This window comes from Bufo bufo, chromosome 6 (genome assembly GCF_905171765.1).
Source record: "Bufo bufo chromosome 6, aBufBuf1.1, whole genome shotgun sequence".
NCBI lineage: Eukaryota > Metazoa > Chordata > Amphibia > Anura > Bufonidae > Bufo > Bufo bufo.
Window position 1 is genome coordinate 191,160,597 of NC_053394.1, and position 21,099 is coordinate 191,181,695.

At 45.9% G+C, this 21,099-nt stretch overlaps 1 protein-coding gene across 1 annotated transcript in view; it reads right to left on the reverse strand.

Moving 5' to 3' along the window:
* ZNF511 (zinc finger protein 511) overlaps positions 1-21,099 on the reverse strand; it is a 282,393-nt gene that overhangs the window by 226,962 nt on the left and 34,332 nt on the right. The window contains exon 2 of the mRNA XM_040437473.1: positions 3,843-3,916. Coding sequence (XP_040293407.1) covers positions 3,843-3,916 — 74 coding nt within the window. The remainder of the gene's footprint in view (positions 1-3,842; positions 3,917-21,099) is intronic.

Here is a 21,099-nt window from a genome sequence, read left to right on the forward strand (position 1 = left end):
GACTCAGAGTCTGAGCACAGCTGCCTATTTAAAAGGACAGCCAGGTGGTGCCAAAACCCGGACCGGCACTTAAACTCCGGTCCGGTATTTGATCTCACCTGACTGGAAATCAGCCCAGCCGACCATGTTGGGAGGAAAATACCTGCTTTCCCAAACAAAACTCCTTGCTATGTCCAACCCCCTTGACTTTTTTCGTGTTTTGATGCCTCACAACCTGGAATTAACATGGATTGTTTGAGGATTTGCATCATTTATTTTACAGAACATGCCCACAACTTTGAAGATGTTTTTTTATATATTTTTTTTTATTGTGAAGCAAAACAACAAATATACTTTTTCTGTTATTTTGTCCTATGTGCATAACTATTCACCCCCCTAAAGTCAATACTTTGTAGAGCCACTTTTTGCGGCAATCACAGCTCCAAGTCGCTTTAGATAAGTCTCTATGAGCTTGCCACATCTTACCACTGGGATTTTTGCCCATTTCTCCTTGCAAAACTGCTCCAGCTCCTTCAAGTTGGATGGTAGGCGCTTGTGAACAGCGTAATTTGGATTGAGATCTGGGCTTTGACTAGGCTATTCCAACATTTAGACTACTTTTACACTGGCGTTTTGGTTTTCGTTTGCGAGATCCGTTTCAGGGCTCTCCGAAGCGGTCCAAAACGGATGAGTTTTGCCCTAATGCATTCTGAATGGATAAGGATCCGTTCAGAATGCATCAGTTTGCTACGTTCCGCCTGACGTTTTGGTGTCCGCCTGAGGATGCGGAGGCAAATGGATCCGTCCTGATCCACACACAATGCAAGTCAATGGGGACGGATAAGTTTTCACTGAAACTATGGCACAATAGAAAACGGATCCGTCCCCCCTTGACTTTCAATGGGGTTCAAGACGGATTCGTTTTGGCTATGTTACAGATAATACTAAATAGGGGTGCACCGAAATTCCGGCGGCCGAAAATATCGGCCGAAAATGGGCCTAATCCATTTCGGCCGATATTGGTACATATCGGCAGAAAATATGGGGTTTGGGATTTGTGGGATTTGTCACCCGCGTCGGGCGGGCAGTTTACTTTAAGTCACACTCACTGCATCTTTATTTTACCTTACAATCGTGACGCTCCAGTAACAACTCTGCAGGCAGAGCGGAGGGCGGCGTAACGTCACTTACTCACGTGACGCGCCTGCTCCGCCTCCTTCATTCATAAAGTGGGCGGAGCAGGTACGTCACGTGAGTAAGTGACGTTACGCCGCCCTCCGCTCTGCCTGCAGAGTTACTGGAGCGTCACGATTGTAAGGTAAAATAAAGATGCAGTGAGTGATTAGTCTGCTGTGAGCAGCAGGGCCGGGGCTGTTATGGGTAGGGGGATCGGTCTATGGCACTGCTATGGGGAGGGGGGATCTGTGCACTGTTATGGGGAAAGGGATCTGTGCACTGTTATGGGGAAAGAGATCTGTGCACTGTTATGCCCATAACAGTGCACAGATCCCCCTCTCCATAACAGTGCCACCCACAGATCCCCCTCTCCATAACAGCGTCACCCACAGATCCCCCTCTCCATAACAGAGCCACCCACAGATCCCCCTCTCCATAACAGCGCCACCCACAGATCCCCCTCTCCATAACAGAGCCACCCACAGATCCCCCTCTCCATAACAGCGCCACCCACAGATCCCCCTCTCCATAACAGCGCCACCCACAGATCCCCCTCTCCATAACAGAGCCACCCACAGATCCCCCTCTCCATAACAGAGCCACCCACAGATCCCCCTCTCCATAACAGAGCCACCCACAGATCCCCCTCTCCATAACAGCGCCACCCACAGATGAATTTCATTCATGAAAAAGAATTATTAATAAAATCAAAAAAAAAAAAGTATTTTAAAAGTATTTGGGCAAAAAGGCAGTTTCGGTTTCGGTTTTCGGTCAAGGGCATCCTGAATTTTCGGTTTCGGACCAGAATTTTCATTTCGGTGCACCCCTAATACAAACGGATCCGTTCTAAACGGATGCATGCGGTTGTATTATCTGAACGGAAGCGTTTGTGCAGATCCATGACGGATCCGCACCAAACGTGAGTGTGAAAGTAGCCTTACATGTTTCCCCTTAAACCACTCAAGTGTTGCTTTAGCAGTGTAATTGGGGTCATTATCATGCTGGAAGGTGAACCTCCATCCTAGTCTCAAATCACGCACAGAGTGGTACAGGATTTGCTCAAGAATATCCCTGTATTTAGCACGATCCATCTTTGCCTCAACTCTGACCAGTTTCCCAGTCCCGGCTGCTGAAAAACATACCCACAGCATGATGCTGCCACCACCTTTCTCTATACATTTTGGGAATCTCCAACATGCCTTTTCGCAAACTCACAACGTGCCTTTTTGTTTTTAGCTAAAAGTAATGGCGTTCTTCTGGCCACTCTGCCATAAAGCCCAACTCTATGGAGCGTACGGCTTATTGTTGTCCTATGTACAGATACTCCAGTCTCTGCTGTGGAGCTCTCAGTTCCTCCAGGGTTACCATAGGTCTCTGTCCTGCCTCTCTTAATTATGTCCTCCTTTTGAGTTTTGGTGGGTGGCCGTCTCTTGGCAGGTTTGCTGTTGTGCCATGTTCTTTCCATTTGGTTATGATAGATTTGATGGTGCTCCTGAGGATCACCAAAGATTTGGATATTTTTTTTATAACCTTACCCTGACTTGTACTTCTCAACAACATTGTCCCTTACTTGTTTGGAGAGTTCCTTGGTCTTCATGGCAGTGTTTGGTTAGTGATGCCTCTTGCTTAGGTGTTGTAGCCTCTGGGGTCTTTCAAAAAAGGTGTGAATATGTAATGACAGATCATGTGACACTTAGATTGCATACAGGTGAACATCATTTTTTTTATTTAATTACGTGACTTCTGAATTTAATTGGTTGCACCAGAGCTTTTTATGGGCTTCATAACAAAGGGGGTGAATATATATGCACATGCCAATTTTCTGTTTTCTATTTCTAAACAACAGTTTTATTTATATATTTTTCTCATTTCACTTCACCAACTTAGATTATTGTGTTCTGATCCATCGCATAAAGTTCAGATTAACAAAACCTTAAACTTAAGGCTGTAATGTAACAAAACATGAAAAAAGTCAAGGGGGTGAATACTTTTCCAAGGCACTGTAGATTTTATGCCCCACCTCTTAACTTAAGTCCCACTTCTTTTGAGCATATCGGGAAAAAGTGCAGAAACCCTACATGCACCAAACAGCGCCAATTGGTGCCACTTTTTAGACAGATTTTTGATTCACACATTCATAAATCTGTCTCACAGTTCTCAACTGTATGCTTTATGCACACATGGCTCTGCACTGTATATTTTATACACACACAGCTCTACGCTGTATTCCTTATTTAAATGCACACAACACTGCACACTTCATACACATACATAAAGCACTGTTAGCATCCCCCCCTCAGCAGTTTTATGGCGTAAAAAAGTCATGTGTTTGTGACTTCTTAAAACTAGTGATCTTTCACTTGGGGATCAACGTAATAACACACTGAGCTATTAGGGAATGTGAAAACAGGTTGTAATATGTAGAAGAAAAAGATTGTTCAGCTACCGGGAGCAAAACAGTAACAGTGCTGTTACATGACAAGAATTTGCATAAATAATCATATGCTAAATAGCTGCAAATCCAATTAATATATAAACTGGCTATGTTACATAGTTAATACGGTTGAAAAAAGACATAAGTCCATCAAGTTTAACCAAGGGATAGGTGGGGACGTGAATCCCAGAAGTCAATTTTTTTTATTTTATTGGAAGGACATACAGTAATAGTACACACTCATTTTACATACCTGGACTTGGCCTCTACTTCTGCAATGCTGGTGAACACATCTTGGAGGTACAAATGGCGATGTACATCTCCACCCTGCACAAAGGAAATTGTATATGTTGTATATAAGAGAAACGTTATGCTTGTGTGAAAATGGTCAGGCAACAATATTATTAGCACAACAATTGAATATAGTAGCTCACCTGAATATAGGCTGGTGCTCAGCCCGCTATAACCACTTCGCTAAAATAATAATAAATACAATGATTACTCTTACCGGTAATCCGTTTTGCATGAGCCCATCACAGAACCTGTGAGAGATCCTCCCCCTTCTGGACCGGAAACAGGAACTTCCCACATCTTTAAAACAGTCCTCCATTCCTCAGTTTGTGACAAGATCCATAGGACTGCCAAATTTCTATATACAGCAAGCTCAGAATGGCCCACCAGGGAGACGGGGAAATCATCGGTTGGCCCCTGCCTAGTTACAGTCTACATATTAATCAGCAGTGGCAGGCAGCCCCAAATTTCTGCCGGCAAGCGCCGCTGCCTGCCGCTTCAATAGGAAGAGCGGAGCTACACAGACATACAGAAGGTGGCGAGATGATCTTGGTTATCTCGCCACTTAACTTGCCCTGCAGTGATGCTGGCACTGCCATCTTTCAGTGGGCGGCAGGACCCGCCTCTTGATACATGTGCTGCGGCGCCTGCTCTTCCTTCTCACTCCCTGCACTGCACGCATGCTGCGTCCTCACAGAGCCCTGCCGCCCGCCCATATTCTGGAGTCTGCAGCGCAGGCAGCAGGCTTTTACTGTGTTCCTGAGTGTGCAGATGTGCTGCTGTGTCCCCCATGAAACAGAAGCTGCCTGTGACACAGGCTGCCACTAGTCCCCCAAGATAATATAAAAGATAGGTAAATCTGTAGTTTAATAAAAATATAATTTCACATTTTACTGCATTCCCCTCCTGAAATTACAACCCCTAGCATGCCCTGTGAGATGCATACCTTCAGGACCTGCTGGGAGTTGTAGTTTTCCTGCAACATGCTGTAATTTTATATCATAATTATAATTGCATGCTACAAAAAGTTGAATAAACATCGCAAAAAAAAAAGTCATATACACTCCAACATACGGTATCAATGTAGTACAGATCGGCCCCTCAAAAAATGAGTACTCACACAGCTCCATAGACGTAAATGTAAAAAAATATATTTTTTGTTTCATTTTGTGCTTTATATATATTTTTTTTGTATTAACCTGTAGGATACCTAGGCTTCAAGTAAAAAAATAAAAATAAATAAAAAATACTAAAAACCGCAGTCATATAAAATTATATATAACAGAAAACAATAATTGCTCTTACCGGTAATTGTTTTTCTTGAAACCCATGACGGCGACCATGACCTCCCAACCAGGACAGGAAACCTGAGAAGATAAAAAGGTTCACACCCCCACCACACCTCAGTGATTCTAATAAACAGACCTCCGGAGGCGTGCCAACTACCTAACTACCAAGAAAAGGAAAGTTGAAAAACGAAGAAAAACACCCAAATTGGAAAAGAAAGGAACCAATCTGGTAAATTATCTCCCTTCTAACTACTAGAAAGGTAACAAATTGTGTTACTGAGTATGATTTATATATATATATATATATATATATATATATCTCAAGGAAAAAAGGCGGCAATGGTCCAGAATCAGTTGAAGTTAGGGTGCACGTCCCAGGGGGAATAGGCTTCTTACCCCAATGTATAGATCCAGAAAAACGGGCGGCACTCCAAAAGATAAAAGTAAGTGAACCTTTATTCACCCAGGTCGATAAAGGTTCACTTACTTTTATCTTTTGGAGTGTCGCCCGTTTTTCTGGATATATATGTATATATATATATATATATATATATATATATATATATATATATATATATATACACACACACACTCACCTAAAGAATTATTAGGAACACCTGTTCTATTTCTCATTAATGCAATTATCTAGTCAACCAATCACATGGCAGTTTCTTCAATGCATTTAGGGATGTGGTCCTGGTCAAGACAATCTGCTGAACTCCAAACTGAATGTCAGAATGGGAAAGAAAGGTGATTTAAGCAATTTTGAGCGTGGCATGGTTGTTGGTGCCAGACGGGCCGGTCTGAGTATTTCACAATCTGCTCAGTTACTGGGATTTTCACGCACAACCATTTCTAAGGTTTACAAAGAATGGTGTGAAAAGGGAAAAAACATCCAGTATGCGGCAGTCCTGTGGGCAAAAATGACTTGTGGATGCTAGAGGTCAGAGGATAATGGGCCGACTGATTCAAGCTGATAGAAGAGCAACGTTGACTGAAATAACCACTAGTTACAACCGAGGTATGCAGCAAAGCATTTGTGAAGCCACAACACGCACAACCTTGAGGCGGATGGGCTACAACAGCAGAAGACCCCACCGGGTACCACTCATCTCCACTACCAATAGGAAAAAGAGGCTACAATTTGCACAAGCTCACCAAAATTGGATTGTTGAAGACTGGAAAAATGTTGCCTGGTCTGACGAGTCTCGATTTCTGTAGAGAAATTCAAATGGTAGAGTCCGAATTTGGCGTAAACAGAATGAGAACATGTATCCATCCTCTGATGGCTACTTCCAGCAGGATAATGCACCATGTCACAAAGCTCGAATCATTTCAAATTGGTTTCTTGAACATGACAATGAGTTCACTGTACTAAAATGGCCCCCACAGTCACCAGATCTCAACCCAATAGAGCATCTTTGGGATGTGGTGGAACGGGAGCTTCGTGCCCTGGATGTGCATCCCTCAAATCTCCATCAACTGCAAGATGCTATCCTATCAATATGGGCCAACATGTCTAAATAATGCTATCAGCACCTTGTTGAATCAATGCCACATAGAATTAAGGCAGTTCTGAAGGCAAAAGGGGGTCCAACACCGTATTAGTATGGTGTTCCTAATAATTCTTTAGGTGAGTGTATATACACACATACATACACACACACACATATACAGTACAGACCAAAAGTTTGGACACACCTTCTCATTCAAAGAGTTTTCTTTATTTTCATGACTATGAAAATTGTAGATTCACACTGAAGGCATCAAAACTATGAATTTTACCACATGACAGGAGGCTTCCTATTTTGCATTAAACTCCCTTTACTAACTCCACATAGCAGTAAAGAAAAGAAAAAACGATGACCAATCAAAATGCAATAGGAGGTATATAATGCCCAGCGGTGTAACTCCTACTCCTCTTTCTTTACTGCTCCATCAGGCAGACAGGTCAGAGTTTCAGCTCTTCCATTTATTGCTTGTCTTAGCATGGCATTAACTTTTATGTTATGAGAGGGTTTTTTTCTGTTCATAGTAGGGTTTGTTCCCTGTGTGGTATTATGTTGGGGCGGCAGGCTTTATTCCCTATCCCGCCATAACGCGCGTCAGCGTATTTTCCCAGTCGGTCCGCCGCCTATACCATCGGCGGATTCCTCATCCCTCTCTCCCCTGGGGTAACGCTCACCGCGTTCACCAGGCTGGAGCATTCTCCAGCGGTCCTACCTTGTCTCTCCTCTCCCGGCGCTAGCAGGGTTTTTCTCCGCCCGTCATCTACGGTGGCCATCTTGTTTCTCGCATCGCGAGATCTGAGGCCGCCATCTTGGATACCGCTCTACTCCGTTCGCTCGACGCGCGGCTCCTACTAGTACCCGGTTATTTCTACCGTTGCTCAGGCCTATCTAAGTGCGATCTAGGCGGGGTTCTCCAGGTCAGTTACCGGAGTCTGTATTAAGCACTAGAGGGCTGACTACCCCGTGCTTCAGGGTGAGGCCCTGATTTTCTGCTGCTACCGTAGTGTTATTCATACATCCACTATTACCTGGGTGTAGCCCAGAGAGGAAAACCCAATTACCCTGCTGGGGTTATAGGTACTGCGGGTACCAGTTCTATACAGACTACCCCTAACCCTCCCTGCCCTGTGCCGTGCGCTCTATTAACGTAGCTTTGCTACCATGGATCAGAGCGCGGCAAATTTTCAGGCCATGATAAAGGAGGCTGTGGCGGCCTCAATGGAAAAGGCTCTCGCCAGGGTTATGACTACCTCTGCCGATCAGCGGAAGAACCCCACGGTAACCCAAGCCCAGGACTACGATTCCGAGATTTCTGAATCTCAAGGTTGTGCCGAAGTTCGACCACCTAAACGACACTGGAAAGGGGATAAGGGGACTGCCAACTCGGACAGGGGCAAGGCCCCCAAACTTAGCAAACCTGCTCACTCCGCCCCCCCCTCCAAGACACCATTACTCCTCGGATGAGGAGGATAGGCTTTCACCCTCTATGAATGTTGTGGATTCGTGGCAAGCCGCGGACTCCGATTCGCCTGAAGACTTTTGGGGATCGGATGAGGGGTCACAAACTGGATTTCGGCAGGGCACCTTTCCCGACAACAAGCATCTTCCGGACGATCCAGCACTAACTCTGGACGAGGAGGAAGTCATTTTGGACCCCTCGGGCCAACGTCTCTTCGACCCAAGAAACATTCGCCATCCGCGTTCAGGGGACTGGACACCTCCTGATCACTTAGCGAAGTTCATGCATCTGTGGCTACGCAAGCCCATGGACAAGACGGTACGTAACCGTTTACGTTCTGAGTGTCCTCGTTTTTCGCTACCCGACCAGGTGGCTCAGACACCGGAATTTGATCAGGTCATGACCACCTTTATGTCTAGAGGAGGCCGTGACCCCCGTAAAGGGGCGGAGAAGGCATTCCATGGCGCACAAGACAAATTGCTGGACGCCATCGGCCCACTTTCCCGCATCTTATTCCTGGCGGATGACGCCCTCGCACGAGCTGACCAGTTCGATGCCAATATGGTTCGTGAATGGGCGCACGATATTCGAGAATGGGCACAACGATGCTTCTGTTTTGTGGGCAACGCCAATGTATCCCTCTCCGCTGAGAGGAGGAAAGCAGCATTGCTCCGCTTGGACGGAAAGTTGGTGGAATTGGGCACCAAGGAACTAGGGCCACTGGCACAGGGCAAGCTCTTCGGTGACGCCTTTTTGAAGGAACTCAACAGGCATGTGAATGTTTTCACGTCACTCAACAAAGCACAGACCTCTATGAAACGGGTCTTCAGAGGCAACCCCCAGAGAGGTGTTTTTGGCAGGGCTGGCCGCTACAGGGGCCGTGCAGTCAGCCGCTTCTGGCCTTCTGGCCCCCGGTCACAGAGGCCTCAACCGTTCTACCCAGAGGTGGGCTACAGACAGCTTTTCTCCTTCACCAGAGGGGCCGACAGAGGTCGTGGATCGCGTTCCCGTGGCAGAGCACGTTTCAACCTCACAGGTAAGTCTTTTGTCTCAGGTGCCCCTTACCAATGGTACTGCAGGTCGTATTTCTCTTTATTTTCAGAACTGGGCGGCTATCTCGACAGACGCTTGGATCCTTCAAACGGTGCACGGCTACGTCATAGACTTGGTGGACCTCCCGGAACAGACAGTCCCACCGCGTCCTTTGAGCTGCTCCACGGAAGACGGCCAGCTCATCGAGTACGAGTTGCAGGAACTCCGCTTGAAGGGAGCAATAGAACCCGCTCACGACCAAGGGGGGTTTTTCAGCAATATCTTCCTGGTAAAGAAGAAGACCGGGGATTTCAGGCCAGTCATAAATTTAAGGAGGCTCAACGCCTTCGTTCTGTACAGGCACTTCAAAATGGAGGGCATTCACCTCCTGAGGGACCTTCTCCAGGACGGGGATTGGTTCACAAGACTGGACCTCAAGGACGCATATCTGTCAGTGCCTGTCCACATGACCTGCCGTCGTTTCCTCAGGTTCCTGTGGCAGGACCTTCCCTGGCAGTTCACATGCCTGCCGTTCGGCCTCAGTTCAGCTCTGTGGTGTTTCACCAAGCTGCTGAAGCCAGTGGTCGCTCATCTACGCACACAAGGAATTCGGTGCATTATCTACCTGGACGACCTGCTTCTGTTTTGCTCCGACAAATCCAGACTGGCTCAACACACACGCTTTACCGTAGATTTCCTGACATCTCTAGGTTTCGTGGTGAACTTCCTGAAGTCAGAGTTATTCCCAAGTCAGACGGTGCAATTTTTGGGCTTCGTGATAGACTCCAGAACCAGCACGTTAAGTTTGCCAGTGTCAAAGATCACGGCCATCAAAAAGGAGCTACGCAGAGTCATTCGTTGCCACTCCATCCCACTTCGTATTCTGGCTCGGATTGTGGAACTACTATCCGCTTCCATCCAGGCCATATTCCCAGGACCGCTCCACTACAGGGCGATGCAGCGGCTGAAGACTTCCTTTCTCCACCAGAACCCTTCCTACGATCAAAACAATCCCGATATCGGAAGAGGTCAGGGAGGAATTCAGATGGTGGCTCGACAGCATTGAGGTAGTCACCTGAAATGGAGGTAGTCACCTGAAATGGTTTTCACTTCACAGGTGTGCCCTGTCAGGTTTAATAAGTGGGATTTCAGTCAGTCAGCCGAAAAATTGGGAAAACGTTGAAAGTAAGGGCTATTTGACCATGAAGGAGAGTGATGGGGTGCTGCGCCAGATGACCTGGCCTCCACAGTCACCGGACCTGAACCCAATCGAGATGGTTTGGGGTGAGCTGGACCGCAGAGTGAAGGCAAAAGGGCCAACAAGTGCTAAGCATCTCTGGGAACTCCTTCAAGACTGTTGGAAGACCATTTCAGGGGACTACCTCTTGAAGCTCATCAAGAGAATGCCAAGAGTGTGCAAAGCAGTAATCAAAGCAAAAGGTGGCTACTTTGAAGAACCTAGAATATTACATATTTTCAGTTGTTTCACACTTGTTTGTTATGTATATAATTTCACATGTGTTAATTCATAGTTTTGATGCCTTCAGTGTGAATCTACAATTTTCATAGTCATGAAAATAAAGAAAACTCTTTGAATGACAAGGTGGGTCCAAACTTTTGGTCTGTACTGTAATATATATATATATATATATATATATATATATATATATATATACATACACACACACATACATACACAGTCCTGATCAAAAGTTTAAGACCACTTGAAAAATGGCAAAAAAAAAAATCATATGTAGCATGGCTGGATCTTAACAAGGTTCCAAGTAGAGCTTCAACATGCAACAAGAAGAAATGGGAGTGAGACAAAACATTTTTCGAGCATTCAATTTAATGTAAACTGAAACAGGCTGTTTTTCAGCTGATCAAGTTTATGACCATACTTCCAAAAAAAAAAAAAAGCCCCCCAAAACAGAAATCCAACTTCCAAACATGAACTCAGTAATGAGTAGCTCCGCCGTTATTGTTTTTCACTTCAAAAATTTGTTTCGGCATGCTTGATGCAAGCGTTTCCATGAGGTGAGTGGGAACATTTCTCCAAGTGGTGAAGACGGCCGCACGAAGGCCATCTACTGTCTGGAACTGTTGTCCATTTTTGTAAACTTTCTTTGCCATCCATCCCCAAAGGTTCTCAATTGGATTTAGATCAGGAGAACACGCAGGATGGGCCAAAAGAGTGATGTTATTCTCCTGGAAGAAGTCCCTTGTCCTGCGGGTATTGTGTACTGTAGCGTTGTCCTGTTGAAAAACCCAGTCATAACCACACAGACGAGGGCCCTCAGTCAGGAGGAATGCGCTCTGTAACATCTGGACATAGCCAGCGGCCGTTTGACGCCCCTGCACTTCCTGAAGCTCCATTGTTCCACTGAAGGAAAAAGCACCCCAGACCATTATTGCGCCCCCTCCACTGTGGCGCGTAGAAAACATCTCAGGTGGGATCTGCTTGTCATGCAAGGTTTTTAAATTTTTTCTCCGAGAATAAAACTTTCTTCCACCTTTGCATGTTTGGTGCTCTCTTGCAAAGTCCAAACGAGCAGTTCTGTGGCGTTCAAGGAGACGAGGTCTTTGAAGAAGTTTTTTGTTTTTGAAGCCCTTCAGTCTCAGATGCCGTCTGATGGTTATAGGGCTGCAGTCAGCACCAGTAAGGGCCTTAATTTGGGTCGAGGATCGTCCAGTGTCTTGACGGACAGCCAATTGGATCCTCCGGCTCAGTGCTGATGAAAATATTTTGGGTCTTCCACTTGACTTTTTTGTTCCATAACCCTCAGGATCATTTAAGAAATTCCAAATGACTGTCTTACTGCGTCCCAACTCAGCTGTGAGAGACCCTGCTTATGCAGTTCAACAACCCGACCACGTTCAAAAAGGGAGAGTTTTTTTGCCTTTGCCATCACAACGTGTGACTACCTGACAGAAAACAACATTACTTACCGGTAATCGTTTTTCTCGATACCCATGACGGCACCCAGTGCGACTCAGGACCTCCCATCAGGACAGGAAACCTGAGAAGATAAAAAGGACACACCTCCACCCAACACCAGTGGAAGAAATAAATTGTTCTCCGGAGAGAAGTGATAAGGGATTAAAGACCCTCTCTCTTTTTTTTTTTTTAAATCTATATTACTTCATATAGACCTGACTGATACTTTATATATTTTTATAAATGTATCCGTATCTGTATCTATATATGGGGAGGGAACTATCGGGTGCCGTCATGGGTATCGAGAAAAACGATTACCGGTAAGTAATGTTGTTTTCCCCTCACCCATGACGGCACCCAGTGCGAGATAGACTATAAGTAGAGTCTAGGGGGGGGCCACAGCCTGCAGGACCTTCTGCCCAAATGAGGCGTCAGAATGGAGCTGCAACCTATAATGTCTGAGAAAGGTATGTGGGGAACTCCATGTAGCTGCCCTACAAATCTGAGCTAAGGACACGTCAGCTCTTTCAGCCCATGAAGTAGACACTGCCCGAGTAGAATGGGCCCCGAACCCAGAAGGAGGGGAAAGACCCAAGGAGATGTAAGCCCTTGTTATGGCCTTCTTCACCCATCTGGCAATAACCCTGCAGGATGCTTTTTTACCCCTATTCTTCCCTAAAAACTGGACAAGAAGGTTCTCGTCTTTCCTCCATGAAGACGTAACATCCAGGTAAACTAACAAGCATCTTTTAACGTCCAAGGAATGCAAACTTTTTTCCCTGATATTGGAGGGGTTAGGAAAAAAGGAAGGCAACACAATGTCCTGGCTCCTGTGAAAATCTGAGACAACTTTGGGAAGGAAGGAAGGCAGGGGCCTAATTACTGGAATCTAGCTGCCCGGATTCTCTGGCCTCACTATCGGATGAGTCCATTTCCATACTATCACATTCTGTGGCTTTATCCGGGGATCTGGCACGGCCTTTACTGAATGTCTTGAAGGATGCTTTGATTAAGGACCTCATAGATCTTGTAAGGGTCTGGGACTGTTCCGCTACCAGTTTGTCTATACATGCCGTACACAGAGGCTTCTGATAGGATGCAGATAGAGTCGTCTTACAATCTGCACACTCTTTGTGTTTTGACTTGGAAGACGACTTTTTTGGAGGCTTTGGGATCTAAGACAGAAACACCTTATTAGTAAAAAAAAAGGAACGTTCTCACCATGTGAATTTTTCCTTCCCCATCCTTAGGACCAGTACCGGACTTGCAGGCCTCAAGGGGTCCAGGGGTTCAGCGCGTCCATCTGTAGGCTCCGACATGCTTGCTAGCTGGATCCTACCTCAGCACAAACACACTGTGCCTCCGCTGGCTGCCTGCACCTGTTGCCGCATTTATAGATTTAAAAGACGCGCCTCGGCCCTCACTTCCGGGTCCTGCGCGTCGAGGGAGAAGCCCCGCCCCCCCCCCCCCGCCGTCATCGGCCAGCCCTGAAAGATGGCCCCGCGCATGCGCATAAGCGCTCAGACGCGCGGGCGCCATTCTCAAACTGGGCAAGCCGGCATGGGGAGCCGCCTGAACACGGCCACAGCGGCTCCCCGCAGGACCGGCAGCGAGTGCGGGCGCAGGCAGACTTGTGGGGAGCGGCTTCCGGCACGGCCACAGAACTACCGCTCCCCAGGGATAGGTCTTCCCACGGCATAGCCACAGACCCCCCCCAGCGCTGGTGCTTCTTCTTCTGAGGTATGTCGTGCAGTACTACTGCTGCTTCTCAGGAACTCCCATCCGGAGGACAGGAAACCTGAACTGGTGTTGGGTGGAGGTGTGTCCTTTTTATCTTCTCAGGTTTCCTGTCCTGATGGGAGGTCCTGAGTCGCACTGGGTGCCGTCATGGGTGAGGGGAAAATGACAATGAATCCACATCTTTGCACAGATTTGGACTTTTAAAGGCATGTAGTCCTAAACTTTTGATCAGCTGAAAAACAGCCTGTTTCAGTTTATTCGTTGTTTTCATTAAATTGAATGCTCAAAAAATGTTTTGTCTCACTCCCATTTCTTCTTGTTGCATGTTAAAGCTCTACTGTTAAGATCCAGCAATGCTAAATATGATTTTTTTGCCATTTTTCAAGTTGTCTTAAACTTTTGATCAGGACTGTATATATTTGTTTTTGTTTTGTTTTTAAAGGGAGGGCAAAAAATTTGGGGTGCCGTCTTGGGTTCCAAGAAAAACAATTGACGGTAAGAGCAATTATTGTTTTCCCCTTACCCATGACGGCACCCATGCGAGAATAAACTATAAGCTAAAGAAATTAGGCTACAGCCTAAAGCACCTTTTTCCCAAAAGCTGCATCTGATTCAAGATGCATTCTGTAATGTCTAAAAAAATTAAAATAAATAAAAAGTATGGAGGGAGCTCCAGGTAGCCGGTCTGCATATCTGGGCCAGAGAAGCATCTGCCTTTTCGGCCCAAGAGGTGGCCACAGCTCTAGGGGAATGAGTCCCGAATCCTGAAGGAGGAGTCAGGCTAAGGGAGGAATAAGCCAGGGAAAAAGCATTTGTCACGTACTGGTGACCAGACCAGCCCACCGCGTCACGTGACAAGGGTTGCCCAAGCCGTTAAGGCCGATTCACCTCACGCTACCACACGCTGTTACGCCCTGAACTGGGCCGTAACTCGAGCATAAATCGCAACCTGAAGCCTGCAGCACACCCACGCAATAACACAAAAATGTTGCTGCCACCACCCACCAGTTATAAGGTCGACAGGACACCCCTGAGTGTTCCACTCGCAAGCAGACACACACACACACACACGATAGTAGGCCTCACGGAAAAACAACATACAGCCTCAAACTGCACACACACTCTTCATGGAGCTAACAGGTTCTTAAGGTTACAAGACAAACCATCAAACTTTTAGGTTTAATGTATAAAAAAATATACAGTACTTGGTTACAAAAAATTATTAACAAGAGACATACATAAATGGCAAACAATTGTAAAATAAAAAAGGAGAAAACAAAGAAAGTACTAATACTTAAAGAGGACCTTTCACTTGTAAAAACAATGTGAACTAAGTATGCTGACATATAGAGCGGCGCCCGGGGATCTCACTGCACTTACTATTATCCCCGGGCGCCGCTCCGTTCTCCCGTTATGCCCTCCGGTACCTTTGCTCTTTAAGTTATAGTAGGCGGTGTCTTCCCTTGTCCTGTGGGCGTCTCCTTCTCCTAGGCTGCAGCGCTGGCCAATCGCAGCGCACAGCTCACAGCCTGGGAGTTTTTTTTCTCCCAGGCTGTGAGCTGTGCGCTGCGATTGGCCAGCGCTGCAGCCTAGGAGAAGGAGACGCCCACAGGACAAGGGAAGACACCGCCTACTATAACTTAAAGAGCAAAGGTACCGGAGGGCATAACGGGAGAACGGAGCGGCGCCTGGGGATAATAGTAAGTGCAGTGAGATCCCCGGGCGCCGCTCTATATGTCAGCATACTTAGTTCACATTGTTTTTACAAGTGAAAGGTCCTCTTTAACATTTGTGTGGTAAAAGTCCTTTCCTCCCAGGAGATTTGGGCAGAGTAATTGTGCAGCAGATTTGTTTTGTAAACTGGGATTTTTTTAAAACATAGCATTTACTAGGTCATTTAAAATATTGGTTTTTGCAAGGTGATGGACAACAACATATATCTCCAATATACCAGTTCAAATACATGAAAATAGGGTGGATCTTACCACATTTTTGCGGGATCCACAATCAATGGAGAAATTCCTGGTGTTAGATGATACCGGGAACCGGTGCGACCAGGGTGCTTGTGTTGGTATTGGCACTGTAAATAGCTCCTACAGGCCCTATTCTGCCTTTCCTGCCTCGTTAAGGGTTAGGGGCTACTGACAGCGCCTGCCTATCACACATGGAGCACCCGCCCCGACAGGGGCGACCCCACACCGAACCTTTCCCTCAGTATGGGTCTAGTGTTCTATACGGCCCTAATTACAAAGCCCTACATGCCATGTTTCTGTCTTGCTTTTGAGACATCAGGGGACTTCACACATGTATTCAAGGGCAACTAAAAATAAAATCACAAACATACACTAAATACAGGTCACATGTATTACTGAGTACCGCATATAAGATAATTTTCAACAGACTCAGGTTACTTACTAAAGATCAAGGTGGTTTTGGCCACGTATCTTCACTCAGGATATTCAGTAGTTCTTATCCTTGCTGTACCATGGGAAGTGTCCCATGACAGCCGGTGTCTCACCACAAACAGCCATGATTTGGGTGAGCACTCAACAGTTGTTATCCACCTCTTTATATACCTCACCTCCCAGTGAGTGTACGCCCCCCCTGATTACCTGCCTCACCTGTCCGTATCCATTGCGGTGCATGTTGTTGCATATGGAACGCACGCCGCTCGCATGCGTTCCACTGAACCGGGAGCTGGAATCACGTGGGTCGGGCTGACCGGAAGTGAGGTAAAGACCTGCGTCTAAGCGTCGCTAGTTACATAGCAACCTCCAAACTCATGTCCGCACGGCCTGATCGCAAGCATATGATAACTTGCCTGCTTTTTTGTATATGCACAATCGCAAGCCGGATTTATTTGACAGGACCGCCGAGCTCTCGGCATCCCACTCAGCATAGCAGTCACCAAATGGGAGACATATGATATTTATATTCCACCCAGGTGACAAATCAGTATTTTAACCGAATCAACCATCACTTCTCACATGCTTCAATACGGGATGTGATGTTTCTCTTCTATCCAAGTGACTCATCAATATTCAGGCCAAATCATCCATCACATCTCACATGCTCATCACTATGGATGAGCTAATGTGAGTGAAAGGGAGATTTGGCCATTTTTCATTGGTGGAGTACTACTGCGAGTAAATATTACTCATATAAAACAGCAGTAATTTTGTTGTTCGTTTAGGCCAGAAGGGTGGACTGTCTTAAGGTAAAAGATCCATTTCGCTTCGCATTGAAGGATCCTTCTATCAAAGTCGTCCCTTCTTATTCCTGGCTTGATTTTTTCAATCCCCATAAAAGAAAGGCAATCCAGCCTACCATCATGTTCAGTGTTCACATGTCGTGCCACCGACGTATCTCTGCCATTTCTAATATCGCTCACATGCTCTCCTATCCTTCTCCTCAATTCTCTACCTGTCTTCCCCACATATTCCTTTCCACATGTACATGTGATTTTATACACCACTCCCATGCTTTTACAGTTAATAATGTCATTGACTGTATACATTTTACCAGTGTTGTTACTCCTAAAAGACTTTGCCTTGGTCATAAAGAGGCACGCCACACATCCTCCGCATCTGAAGTTACCACTAATGCCTCTCTCAAGCCATGTTTTTTTGTGGGGCACTGGTGTGTAGTGGCTATGCACCATCATATCACGGATGCTTTTGCCACGCCTGTACGTGATGCTGGGGTGCCCCTTTATGACCTTACAAATGTCTGGGTCCATCTGAAGCACATGCCAATGTTTGGATATAATATCTCTTATTGCAGAGGAACAGCCATTGTATGTACTAATAAGACGGATCTCCCTATTTTCACTAGGGCCACTAGTACTGGGGGTATCAACTTTCGGGGCCAATAAGGACCCTCTGTCCTTATTCAGGGCCATCTGGTACGCTGGGGTGAGTACACCTCCTGGGTATCCACGGTCTAAGAAGCGGGTTTTTAGGTCATCCGCTTGTTTGATGAACTCTGAACGCCTGGAGCAATTCCTCCTTAACCGTAGGTATTGCCCTCTCGGTATTCCCTTCTTGAGGGGATATGGATGGCTGCTTTCCCATCTCAGGAGTGAATTTGTGGAGGTCGGTTTCCGATAAATAGATGTCTCCAGGCAACCCATCCCGTTTATACTGACGCAGATATCCAGAAAGGGGAGTTTAAATGAATCACATTCTGATGTAAAATGGAGGCCTATCTCGTTTTGGTTCAATTGTTGAACCCAGGCAGAGAAGGTCTCCTTACTCCCCTTCCAGATGACGAAAACGTCATCTATAAAGCACGCCCATTTTTGAACACACTGTAATTCCATTATGGACTCATCCCTGAATACTATGGTGTTTTCCCACCAGCCAAGGAACAGATTTGCATACGATGGGGCACAGGGGCTCCCCATCGCAGTGCCCCTGAGCTGGTGGAAGAAACGCCCATTAAACAGGAAATAATTCCTTTTCAATGAGAATTCCAACAATTCCAACACAAAAACGTTATGTGCCCTAAAGTGTTTCCCTCTGGAAGACAGAAAGTAGGATACTGCATGCAGGCCCCATTTATGTGGGATAGATGAGTATAGGGCTTCCACATCTACACTCCCCAATATGCAGCCCCTGTCAAGATGTATGCCCTCTATCTGTCTGAGTAGGTCCCCAGTATCTTTTACATGAGATGATAAGGAAAGGACGAAGGGTGCCAAGATCTTATCAATGTACACTCCTAGGTTTTGGTTCAGGCTATCAATGCCTGATACAATCGGGCGCCCTTTTAAAGGGTCATAGCCCTTGTGTACTTTTGGGAAACTATAAAATGTGGCGATTTGTGGGCATTCCGGGTACAGAAAATCCATTTCTTCCTGGCTGATTAGTTTATCAAGTTTTGCCTTAATCAAGATATTGTTTAACTCTTTTTGATAAGTCAGAGTCGGGTCACTTTGTAGGATTTCATAACAATCCCGTGGGGCTAATAGATTCTCGCACATCACCTCATAATTCTTTGTACCCAGGATGACTGTGTTGCCACCTTTGTCTGATGGCTTGATGACAATGCTTTTAATTCTTGGACAGATCGTCCAATGCACACAGTTCATCCTGAGTACAATTATGAGGTGATAAATGCAGGTGGGTGGTCTCTAGGTCAGTGCTGACCAGTTTGAGAAATACATCTACGCAGTTCGTCTCGCCTACCGGGGGTACCCTCCTACTCTTTGTTTTAAGAGTTGTAAAGGGTCCCTCACCCAATATCGATTCATTACTCCCTGTCAGACTTTCTAGCAATTTTACATCAGGTACCATCTCTCTGGGGACACCCATCTCTGCGCTTTGTTTCCTCTCAATGTTGCAAAAGTACTTATACCAACGCAATTTACGCGTAAAAAGATGCAAATCAACAACAGTCTTAAACGGATTATACTTGGACGTGGGGACAAAGGAGAGACCCTTCTCAAGGACCTTAGTTTCTATGTTTGCGAGATTGTGATCTGACAGATTAATTATTTTCGGACCTGTACTGTTGCTGTTCCCTGAGGTTGTTGTGGTGCTCGATTCCGTAGGGGGTATGTCGAGCTCTGATCTAAAAAACCCTGTCCACCCTTGTTATAGTATCCCCCCGGTGATTTTTCTTACCATGTCCTCTACCTTTAGTTGGATTTTTACGGTTTCCTATATATTGTTCTCTCTCTGATCCTGACAAATCTGTCTCTGTTGATGACATGTCAGTATCTCTCTCAGTCACCCTTCTCCTTTCCATTATTAGCACATATACTTTATTTTCCTTGAAATCAGCTAGGTCCCGTGTAAACAGTCTATGTTTACGCTCCTTAAGATGGTATTGAAATTTATCTAAGGAGGTCTGAAGCTGTTTCTCCTTTGTCCCAAAATCCGTCTCTTGTGAGAAAGACTGTGTGATCGCTATTTGATCTCGTAGTTTAATATCAAGTCCTGCCAGCGTCTGTCATTCCTGTTCTATTAGTAATCTCATAAATCTTAATAAGCTAATAGTGGCCTCAGACTCCCATTTGTTCATTAAGGAGGTATTTCTGCAACAAATTGCAGGAGTAAGGTTAATGCGTAGACCACGCGGAACAATGTTATGTTCTAAACTTTGAACCTCCCACCAAGAAACTATTTGTTCTTTATACACTTTTTCAAGCTCCTTACGATGGAATATATTTCTTCTGGCAGAATGCTCTGTCAGAGAAAACCTCCTTAGCCTCAGTCAGTCAGCTATCCGAGTCGAAGCCCGTGCTCAGAAATCCGGCCATATCCAATATATGTTCAATTCAAAATAAAATTTATTATATCACCACAATGGTTGATTCGGTTGAAATACTGATTCGTCACCTGGGTGGAAGATAAATATCATATGTCTCCCATTTGGTGACTGCTATGCTGAGTGGGATGCCGAGAGCTCGGCGGTCCTGTCAAATAAATCCGGCTTGCGATTGTGCATATACAAAAAAGCAGGCAAGTTATCATATGCTTGCGATCAAGCCGTGCGGACATGAGTTTGGAGGTTGCTATGTAACTAGCGACGCTTAGACGCAGGTCTTTACCTCACTTCCGGTCAGCCCGACCCACGTGATTCCAGCTTCCGGTTCGGTGGAACGCATGCGAGCGGCGTGCGTTCCATATGCAACAACATGCACCGCAATGGATACGGACAGGTGAGGCAGGTAATCAGGGGGGGCGTACACTCACTGGGAGGTGAGGTATATAAAGAGGTGGATAACAACTGTTGAGTGCTCACCCAAATCATTGCTGTTTGTGGTGAGACACCGGCTGTCATGGGACACTTCCCATGGTACAGCAAGGATAAGAACTACTGAATATCCTGAGTGAAGATACGAGGCCAAAACCACCTTGATCTTTAGTAAGTAACCTGAGTCTGTTGAAAATTATCTTATATGCGGTACTCAGTAATACATGTGACCTGTATTTAGTGTATGTTTGTGATTTTATTTTTAGTTGCCCTTGAATACATGTGTGAAGTCCCCTGATGATGTCTCAAAAGCAAGACAGAAACATGGCATGTAGGGCTTTGTAATTAGGGCCGTATAGAACACTAGACCCATACTGAGGGAAAGGTTCGGTGTGGGGTCGCCCCTGTCGGGGCGGGTGCTCCATGTGTGATAGGCAGGCGCTGTCAGTAGCCCCTAACCCTTAACGAGGCAGGAAAGGCAGAATAGGGCCTGCTAGGAGCTATTTACAGTGCCAATACCAACACAAGCACCCTGGTCGCACCGGTTC